The 11295-nt window shown below is 40.9% G+C and overlaps 1 protein-coding gene across 1 annotated transcript in view; it reads right to left on the bottom strand.

Moving 5' to 3' along the window:
• Nucleotides 1–4442: 4442 nt before the first annotated feature.
• Nucleotides 4443–11295, bottom strand: part of LOC127968712 (NXPE family member 3) — a 68344-nt gene continuing 61491 nt past the window's right edge. The window contains exons 8-9 of the mRNA XM_052570053.1: nucleotides 6948–7285; nucleotides 4443–6854 (exon numbers count right to left, since the gene is read on the bottom strand). Coding sequence (XP_052426013.1) covers nucleotides 6660–6854; nucleotides 6948–7285 — 533 coding nt within the window. The 3' untranslated portion in view covers nucleotides 4443–6659. The remainder of the gene's footprint in view (nucleotides 6855–6947; nucleotides 7286–11295) is intronic.

Genomic DNA, 11295 nt, shown 5'->3' with positions numbered 1-11295 from the left:
ACTTCTTTTATAGATGATTTTATGTTATCTTTATTGTAAATGTTATTTATTTATTTATTTTTAAAGAAATCTATGTTTGCAAATCTCCAGTCTTCCCCTTCAATGCATCAGTTTGCTTAATTACGGTTGTTCTTGCAACAAAAAATACATGAATTAATTAATTGATACACAAAAAGGAAAGTGAACTTGAGAAAATGAGAAATTAAATTATTTTACTGATAATATCCACTATCTATTTTGGGATTTGTAAATGTTATGTTTTTAAAAAATTATCTTTGATCTCCATTGACAGAATATTAAGCCTTCAAATGTATGTTTGCCCTTCTACTTTGCATTTATTTGCACACTGAATTGTGACTATTCTTGCATATATTTAACATTTTACAGCTGTCTGTACACTGTGTGGTGACGGCGTTGGTACTTTATTCGAGAACAATCAATAACCAGAGTGGTTATTTACTCTTTTAGCTCTTTTTAAACTTTCCTCTTGGACTGGCAAAGGTGGAGCAGTGCTGATCTACAGCATCTACTACAGCAACATCACATCATGCCTCTCTTAACCTCTGCATGAGCAGGATCCTGCTGCCTCTCAAACACTTTCTTTTGTTCAAATAAGAAGGTATGGATCCATATTTGAGCAGCTCTCTAGTCCAAATCAGGGTTATTATACACTGTCATTTTTTAAGCTCCCTCAGAGCCATGACAAAGACACACAGCAGGATAGCAGCTCTGCCTCTGCTTTTGCAAAACTCTAGAAACATACCTGTTCATGCATTTCACATTTTCCAGCTGGACAATAGTGACAGTAAAACACCTACAACTTTTACTCCTTTTTTGTTTTTTTGTTTGCAAAATTTATGATTTTTTGGCAGTTTCTGCACAATTTCCTTGACCACAGTATGTTATGAAATCAACTTTTACTATAGTGCTTACTTGGTAAATTAATATATTTTAATGTTTGCATTACATAACCAGCTTTTCTTTTTTGTGATCCATTTTTTTCTTTTTCTTTTATACATAAAACAAACAACATCACAACAACCATTCATTACAAAACAAAACAACAACAACAACAAAAGACATTCTCTATATAATCAAGTACTTTAGAAAAAGCACACTGCCAACCATCAACAGTGCCTGGCTCGGCCCCATCAATTCGTACCACTGTACATTAATGAGACATAAGTTTGGTTTAACTGTATAATCTGTTTTAACAAGGATAAAACAAACTTGACATGTGTCCATAGATTATTGAAAGAATAGGACACTCCCCAAACATATGAAGAAAAAGTACCCGCTGACACAGTATTACAGAAATGGCAGTTGTAAATTGGTTGTTGTTTAATTTTGAATCTTTTGCAAGGAGTAAAAGGGTTAGTTCAGCCTAAAAGGAAATTATTTTGTTATCTGGCTCGGCTCGGTGTTCATCTTCAGTTCTCTCTTCACAGCAGTTCAGTCAGTGTACTGTTTGGTATTGGATATTGGTTTGTTTGAACTCAGAGGGAGTGTCAGCCACATTAAAAAAGTTAACAGCTTAAATCATTTGTGGATTAATGCGTATTGGAGATGTGAACCGTTTAAAATGATTCAGTTCAAATTGATGAACTGGTTCAAGAAGATCCGGTTACATCAATCAATCAATCACCTTTATTTATATAGCGCTTTAAACAAAATACATTGCGTCATAGCACTGAACAACATTAATTTGGAAAACAGTGTCTCAATAATGTAAAATGATCGTTAAAGGCAGTTCATCATTGAATTCAGTTATGTCATCTCTGTTCAGTTTAAATAGTGTATGTGCCTTTATTTGCAATCAAGTCAATGATATCGCTGTAGATGAAGTGACCCCAACTAAGCAAGCCAGAGGCGACAGCGGCAAGGAACCGAAACTCCATCGGTGACAGAATGGAGAACAAAACCTTGGGAGAAACCAGGCTCAGTTGGGGGGTCAGTTATCCTCTGACCAGACGAAACCAGTAGTTCAATTCCAGGTTGCAGCAAAGTCAGATTGTGCAGAAGAATCCTCTATTTCCTGTGGTCTTGTCCTGGTGCTCCTCTGAGACAAGGTCTTTACAGGGGATCTGTATCTGGGCTCTAGTTGTCCTGGTCTCCGCTGTCTTTCAGGGCAGTAGAGGTCCTTTCTAGGTGCTGATCCACCATCTGGTCTGGATACGTACTGGATCCGGGTGACTGCAGTGACCCTCTGATCTGGATACAGACTGGATCTGGTGGCTACGGTGACCTCGGAACAAGTACATAGGGTGTTATGTGAAGTGTTTCCGGTTCCAGTTTACCTAATTAATGCAGCCTAAAAATCTTTTAACGGATTTGGATATTAAAAGCATATTAGTATGTTATGTGTATGCCAGGTTAAAAAGATGGGTCTTTAATCTAGATTTAAACTGCAAGAGTGTGTCTGCCTCCCGAACAATGTTAGGTAGGTTATTCTAGAGTTTAGGCGCCAAATAGGAAAAGGATCTGCCGCCCGCAGTTGATTTTGATATTCTAGGTATTATCAAATTGCCTGAGTTTTGAGAACGTAGCGGATGTAGAGGAGTATAATGTAAAAGGAGCTCATTCAAATACTGAGATGCTAAACCATTCAGGGCTTTATAAGTAATAAGCAATATTTTAAAATCTAGACTATGTTTGATAGGGAGCCAGTGCAGTGTTGACAGGACCGGGCTAATATGGTCATACTTCCTGGTTCTAGTAAGAACTCTTGCTGCTGCATTTTGGACTAGCTGTAGTTTGTTTACCAAGCGTGCAGAACAACCACCCAATAAAGCATTACAATAATCTAACCTTGAGGTCATAAATGCATGGATTAACATTTCTGCATTTGACATTGAGGGCATAGGCCGTAATTTAGATATATTTTTTAGATGGAAAAATGCAGTTTTACAAATGCTAGAAACGTGGCTTTCTAAGGAAAGATTGCGATCAAATAGCACACATAGGTTCCTAACTGATGACGAAGAAATGACAGAGCAACCTGTCTTAGACAGTTTTCTAGGTTATTACAAGCAGAGTTTTTTGGTCCTATAATTAACACCTCTGTTTATTCTGAATTTAGCAGTAAGAAATTACTCGTCATCCAATTTTTTATATCGACTATGCATTCCATTAGTTTTTCAAATTGGTGTGTTTCACCGGGCTGCGAAGAAATATAGTGCTGAGTATCATCAGCATAACAGTGAAAGCTAACACCATGTTTCCTGATGATATCACCCAAGGGTAACATATAAAGCGTGAAGAGTAGCGGCCCTAGTACTGAGCCTTGAGGTACTTGTGATCGATATAATACATCTTCATTCACTGCTACGAACTGATGGCGGTCATATAAGTACGATTTAAACCATGCTAATGCACTTCCACTGATGCCAACAAAGTGTTCAAGTCTATGCAATAGAATGCTGTGGTCTATTGTGTCAAACGCAGCACTAAGATCCAATAAAACTAATAGAGAGATACACCCACGATCAGATGATAAGAGCAGATCATTTGTAACTCTAAGGAGAGCAGTTTCAGTACTATGATACGGTCTAAATCCTGACTGGAAATCCTCACATATACCATTTTTCTCTAAGAAGGAATATAATTGTGAGGATACCACCTTTTCTAGTATCTTGGACAGAAAAGGGAGATTCGAGATTGGTCTATAATTAACTAGTTCTTTGGGGTGAAGTTGTTGTTTTTTTTTTGTTTTTTTTTTTATGAGAGGCTTAATAACAGCCAGTTTGAAGGTTTTGGGGACATATCCTAATGACAATGAGGAATTAATAATAGTCAGAAGAGGACCTATAACTTCTGGAAGCACCTCTTTTAGGAGCTTAGATGGTATAGGTTCTAACATACATGTTGTTGGTTTAGATGATTTAACAAGTTTATACAATTCTTCCTCTCCTATAGTAGAGAATGTGTCGAACTGTTCCTCAGGGGGTCTATAGTGGACTGTCTGATGTGATACTGTAGCTGACGGCTGAATGGTTGCAATTTTATCTCTAATAGTATCGATTTTAGAAGTAAAGTAGTTCATAAAGTCATTACTGCTGTGGTGTTGGGAAATGTCAACACTTGTTGAGGCTTTATTTTTTGTTAATTTAGCCACTGAATTGAATAAATACCTGGGGTTATGTTTGTTTTCTTCTAAAAGAGAAGAAAAGTAATCAGATCTAGCAGTTACATCGAGTGATTCGTTCGCGAACCGGATATCACTACACTGCAGCGAACGCGCTCACAACAGACCCTGGAAGAGAAGACAATGCTGAATAAAGTCATAGTTTTTGCAATTTTTGGACCAAAATGTATGCACTCTTCGCTGCCTGGCATCCCACAATCCCAACTACTGGTGTCAACAGCTGTCCTGGGTAGAATACACCCATAACTCCCTTCTGGCCTCTGCCACAGGTATGTCCCCATTCCAGTGTTCTGTTGGATATCAACCTCCCTTGTATCCCACATTGGAACCCAAAGTTGCAGTCCCGTCTGCTTTGGCTTTTGTCCAAAGGTGTCGATGCACCTGCAAGAGGGCTAAGGAGGCCTTGACCCAGGCTAATAGTCGGACCAAATCATAAGGTGTGGCTCTCCACCAAGGACCTGCCTCTCAGGGTAGCCTCACACAAGTTGGCACCCAGGTTCATTGGCCCATACCGGATCACCAAGGTCCTGAGTCCGACAGTGGTGCAGCTCAAGCTCCCTACCACGCTTGGTTGGGTGCACCCTTTTTTCCATGTTTCTAGGGTTAAACCGGTGTTCCATTTCCCTCTTGTTCCCTCTGCCCCCCCCCCCCCCCCCCCCATCTAGTGGATGGCTCCCCGGTCTATATGGTGCGGAAGTTGCTAGATGTCCGATGTAGGGGTCGGGGCTTTCAATATCTTTTGGACTGGGAGGGCTATGGCCCAGAGGAGAGGAGCTGGGTTCCGGCCCGGGACATCTTGGATCAGACACTGGTCGAGGACTTCTACCGGTGACGAGGTGAGCCCCTTCCTGTAGCGCCAGGTGGCGTCCGTCGGAGGGGGGGGGGTCTTGTTATGTCCGCTGTCTGATCACCCTGTTCTTCGGTGTGTGTGTGTTTTTGTATATGTCTGCATTTCATGTACACATGGTGTTTTGTTTTGGTTTTGATCGTTTGTCTTGCACCTATATGTGGTCTCTGCAAGGAGTGAAATGATCTCCTCATGAAATTAACTCCTCAGGAACTCACACAAAACAGATGCCATGCAATAAAACACTAAAACTTAACTGGAGAAGAAATCTCAAAAAAAAGTAAACAACACCTCTCTCCTCGCTCATTTATGAAAGTATAGTAATTATAATTGAAAGTATAGTGAGTCCGGAACAATCAAATATCTAAATTAATATACAATAAATATTTGTGATCATTAAATTTAGGTAATATTTCTAATTAATAACTGATCACTTGAAATTGGAGCCTGATTGAACATGGAGCTAGACTAAAATTTAAACTAAATCCTTATCAATTCAAAAGTGCAAATAAAAGACCAAACACGTATTAAACCTTCGACCTGGCCGCTTGATTCTGCTTTTTTGGGCCGGTGGGTGGATTTCTTTTCTGAGCAACACATTTTTCTGTATAGCTGCATTGGGTAAGATGTGGGTGGCTACAGGAAACAAAACACTGTTGCTCTCATTAAGTAAGAACTGTGCTAATGCCAATGACAAGTCTTACCGATTCATTAAATTTGCAAGTTATAGAAAGAGACACATCATTTACAGAATCTGTGTATGATCATTGGTCCAATCAGAGAACATTCCTGCATGCAACAACTACTATTATTTTCAGCAAAGTGGTAACCACAAAAACGTTACTGAAGTTTTAGAGAACTGAAACATAGGCGATCTGATAGATCTCAGGTACACAAAAATAAAACATTGCATATTACAGCTGAGGCCTGAGCAGCATGCAATGCATCTGCAAGATGAAATGTTCAAAGCGGCCAGTTGATATGTTTTCTATTCTTGAGGTCTGCACAACTTCTTGGTTCTCTAGAAATTGACATGCAAGTAAATAACACCAGTAGGACACCAAATTCCAGTTTAAGGCTATTTTGACTTAGTATTTCATTACTTTGACTTTTAATTTGATGATTATGGTTGTCATAATTTGACTTCTTATATGATAATTTAGCATTTTTATGTGGCAGAAAGAGGCTTCTATATAAATGTCATTACTAAAACAACAATGTGCTCCACGTGTAGGGTGACCATATGAGCCATTTTCCCAGGACGCATCCTTGCCAGGATTTCTATATTGCCTAAAACATCCAAAGTAGTTTGACCAATAACATGCAGGTATGGTACATAATCAACCAATCGTGGTGTGTGAGAAGGTGAGATCTACAGAGAACGATCAGAGCAATGCAAATACACGTACATGTTAGGTGTTTATTCGTTCATTCAACTTGAAGCGTCGCTGTGCACTGATCATTATAAGGCACCAAAGTACGCGTCCTGGAAAAATGGCTCATATGGTCACCCTATCCATGTGTGCTGTGTTGGATGATTATCTTAGCATCCTCTTCATGATCTTTATTAATAAAACAACTTTAAACTTTAAACACTGTCACACAGTATTTCAAGTTTTTTACACATGACCTGGATTTTCAAATGTAGTAAAATTTAGTCATTTAAATTCATTTGGGGCAAATAAAAGAGAGTAAAATGTCAATCTCATTTTTGATGATGACAGGGCCTGGATGGATGTCTTCATCGTTGTAGTGACAGGCAGTCATTTGCCACACATCCAGAATATAAACACCAACATCCTGAAAAGCCCACTGCAGAATTCTGTCCAACTGAAGAGAATACCAGTCACTGCCAAAAATATCCTATTAGAAAGACAGAAACCCAACATCAACCCTAAACTTGGCATCACAGTGTGACCTCCTTGTATGTAGACACTTGATACTGTGTAAGCTTACCTTTCTGCCAGTGTTGACAGTCTTGATTATAACTGTAGTTTCAGGTGCCCGCTGTAACAGTGCTAGAACAGCTTTGCGGATCCTTAACACTCTTTGGGTGAAGAAATCCAGAGGGTAAGTGGTGAAATGAGGCCCCAGATTGAATACAATGACCATGTGGGGTCCTCCAGCCAGGTCATCGATCTCATTACTGATGTAGTGCAGATCGGCAAATGCTGTTTTTCGAGTGCGCAGAGGAACACCGTGAGCTCTCCAGTGTAAGTCAATGTTGTTCTCCACATCCACTGCTAGGAGTGGTCCTGACTGATATTGGACATGCAGATTCATCTGCTTCAGCACTGAAAAACATGAAGTGACACCAATAAATACTGTATGACTCTACAGTTCCTGTATGCATAGCATGCAGAGCTGCCAACTTTGGGTGGGGTGTGTTTTGTTATCAAACACACACATGCAGTTAGCAGATTTTTATTTGACATCCAGATATGCTTTAAAGGCACAGTGACTGGTACAGTTTTTTATTATAGAATTGTGTAAAAGCTGCAAAGCAAATTCCTTTCCACCATAATAAGAATAGCAATGCATAGAGAGAAAATTACAAGATTTACAAGTCATTACTATGGAGCTCCGATTACTACTGCATTCCCTCGATTTACTAATTTGTTCCCTTGATTTGCTGAATTGTGTGCACGGTTTAGCAAATCAAGGGAACACAATAGTAATCATGTGCACATTTTAGTACATTGAGGGAACGTATTAGTAAATCGTGTGCACAATTTATTTATTTTTTCTTGCATGTCATTTGCGGGGTTCCATACATTACTTTTACAAATAATTGCAAAATTAAATCTATCAGTATGCATTTACAATGGGGTCTATTTATCAGATTATATTTATAATCACTTAAAGCTGTTCATTGAAATCTCACAAAGTTATGTTTTAATCAATCAAGCTGGCACAATAGTGAAGTGACATTCAGCCAAGTATGGTGACCCATACTCAGAATTTGTGCTCTGCATTTAACCCATCCGAAATGCACACACACAGATCAGTGAACACACACACACACTGTGAGCACACACCCGGAGTAGTGGGCAGCCATTTATTCTGCGGCGCCTGGGGAGCAGTTGGGGGTTCGATGCCTTGCTCAAGGGCACCTAATTCGTGGTATTGAAGAGTATGTATATATTGTTCCTGTTGTCTACACTTAGTTATATTGAGAGGATTAGCAAACATGCTAATAAGGGTCAAGATCATGTTATCTGCATCTCCTGCGCTCCATCAAGCCACTTCAATAATATCTTTCAGCACTCAAATTAATGCAGCGCCTAGATTAACTGTACAGCATGTAATACACCAATTTACATTTATAAAGTAATTATTACATCACAAATACATTATTCAACAACTAAACCTGGCTATGTCTTGAGGCAAGATGGCGCCTGTGTGTTTGGCATGCCGTCTGCAGCTCACGTGTTTTCTTCTCTTTCCGTTCTGATGGGTCGTTTACCTGCTGTACGCGGCTGGTGTACGCCCGTCAAGCTCTCCTAGACATCCGCATCTCCGTTGGGGATTCATTCGCGAACTTTCACTCCGTGGACGTGGAATGCCCACTTCACAAACCATACGAGCCTCCCCGAACCATCTTCCTGCACGATATCTGGCGGTGGCCGCTAAACACCGTGCGGAGAAAGCAAAGGAGGAAACGAGGTAGCCGCGGAGGTTACATGACGAAACTGAAAGCTTATTTACAAGCTGACATTTCGTTTGGACGCAGATCTGTAGCATGGCACCTGCGGGACGTGGTTTACCGATGTATTCGTCCTGTTTTCCCTCCCATCTGAGTCATGCCACTCAGGTTGATCTCCGCAGTGTTGGCCGACTTGCCCGGCGGAACGGACTAAATCACGGATATCTGTGCTCATTGAGAAAAGCTCCATCATCTCACGTGTCTATTCCTCCACCTAAGTTGGAGCTAATAAACACCTGCTCCGTGGTGAATAAGACCTTTTTATTAAATTACTTCTACTCCTCACACAACTTGGACACAGAATTATGGATAAAGGTCGGTGATTTAACTCCCTTATCAGAACTGGTTCCAGCAAACTGTAAATTTTTTAACTCTCTTCGTCCTAATGGAAGCGGGGTGGGATTTTTGACGGCTGTACTGCGTTTGAGCTCCGTCACTATATTCTTTTCATTGACTATTTTTAACTTAAAAATCAATTTTATACATCATTGTTTCCGTTTATATAACGCGTGAATATATCCTCTATTGTATTCTACAACAAAAACAATCAGAGCGCCTCGCTATCACTAGTTTTATTTTGATCTCCCGGGTCCGCTATTAGCTTTTAGCCAGTTAGCATCAGCAAGCGTGGTTGCTGCTAACTGCGCTTACATTGCTAATACTCTATTCTCACACATTACCACTGCTGTACTCACTGTTACTTGCTTTAATGGCGGATGAATGTCTCCACTCTGTGCAGCTCGAGCTCGAGGCCGTGGGGAAGCAGATTCGCGACCTGGAACATAGGCAGGCCCAGCTGAGAGAGCGGAGAGCCACGCTGGAATCATCCCGGGCTGACACTCACAAGTCCGGGGTAAGTATACAGCGTGCTGTTAACAGTCCCACCACGTCTACTCCGTGTGTTTCTCTGCGCAGGCCCGGTGCACCCAGGACGCGATCTTCCCAGATGTCCTTCACTGCGACGCCGGGACACCACGGACCCTGGGTGCATCCACATTGGAGGACGCGAGCTGGGTCCCGGGCGACGACTTCTCCCCCTCCTGCCTTCGAGATCTCCATCCAGAACCGCTTCGCTCCCCTCCGCGAGACAGAACGCAACGCTGTGATCATCGGAGACTCCATCGTCCGACACGTAAGTGCTACGTTAGCCGACGGTAAAGTGCACACTCATTGTTTGCCTGGTGCTCGTGTTCTCGATGTTTCTGCGCAGATACCCGCGATCCTGAAGGACGGCGAGAGCCCCAGAGCGGTCGTGCTTCACGCCGGGGTTAATGACACCACGCTGCGGCAGACGGAGACGCTGAAGAGGGACTTCAGGAGCCTGATCGAGACGGTTCGCAGCACAACGCCTGCGGCGAAGATCGTCGTGTCAGGACCACTGCCCACGTATCGACGAGGACACGAAAGGTTCAGTAGACTTTTTGCTTTGAATGGTTGTTGTCATGGTGTAAAGAACAGAAACTGCTATTTGTTAATAACTGGAATCTTTTCTGGGAGCGTCCTAGACTGTTTCGCGCTGATGGATTACACCCCAGCAGAATTGGAGCGGAGCTTCTCTCTGACAACATCTCCAGGACACTTCGCTTCATGTGATTAGTAAGACAATTCTCAAATAACCATTATGATGATTTTTGTTCTAACCACTTAAATGCTAAAGGTACTTGCGCTGTAAAACCTATTAAGACTGTGTCTGTTCCCCGAATAGTGAGGTCAAAATATAAATATAATGTAGGATCTAGAAAAAATCTTATCGTAATTAAACCAGAAAAATGTAAAGTAAATGAACAAAAACAATTTTTAAAGTTTGGGCTCATAAATATTAGATCACTCGCACCAAAAGCAGTTATTGTAAATGAAATGATCACAGATAATAGTTTTGATTTACTCTGCTTGACTGAAACCTGGCTAAAACCAAATGATTATTTTGGTCTAAATGAGTCTACTCCACCAAACTACTGTTATAAGCATGAGCCCCGTCAGACTGGTCGTGGCGGGGGTGTTGCAACAATATATAGTGATATTCTCAATGTTACCCAGAAAACAGAATACAGGTTTAACTCTTTTCAAATACTTCTGCTAAATGTTACTCTGTCAGACATGCAAAAGAAATCTAATGTATCTCTTGCTCTGGCTACTGTGTATAGACCACCAGGGCCGTATACAGAATTCCTAAAAGAATTTGCAGATTTCCTCTCAGACCTTCTAGTTACAGTTGATAAAGCGCTAATCATGGGAGATTTTAATATTCACGTTGATAATGCAAATGATACATTAGGACTTGCGTTTACTGACCTAATAAACTCCTTTGGAGTCAAGCAAAATGTCACCGGGCCCACTCATCGTTTTAATCATACACTAGATTTAATTATATCGCATGGAATCGATCTTACTGCTATAGATATTGTACCTCAAAGTGATGATATTACAGACCATTTCCTTGTATCGTGCATGCTGCGTATAACTGATATTAACTATATGTCGCAGCGTTACCGTCTGGGCAGAACTATTGTTCCAGCCACCAAAGAAAGATTCGCAAATAACCTGCCTGATCTATCTCAACTGCTAATTGTACCCAAAAATACACACGAATTAGACGAA

Source organism: Carassius gibelio, chromosome B12 (genome assembly GCF_023724105.1).
Source record: "Carassius gibelio isolate Cgi1373 ecotype wild population from Czech Republic chromosome B12, carGib1.2-hapl.c, whole genome shotgun sequence".
NCBI classification, from domain to species: Eukaryota; Metazoa; Chordata; class Actinopteri; order Cypriniformes; family Cyprinidae; genus Carassius; species Carassius gibelio.
The sequence above is the reverse complement of the archived record's forward strand: the minus strand, read 5'-3'. Positions and strand labels throughout refer to the sequence as shown.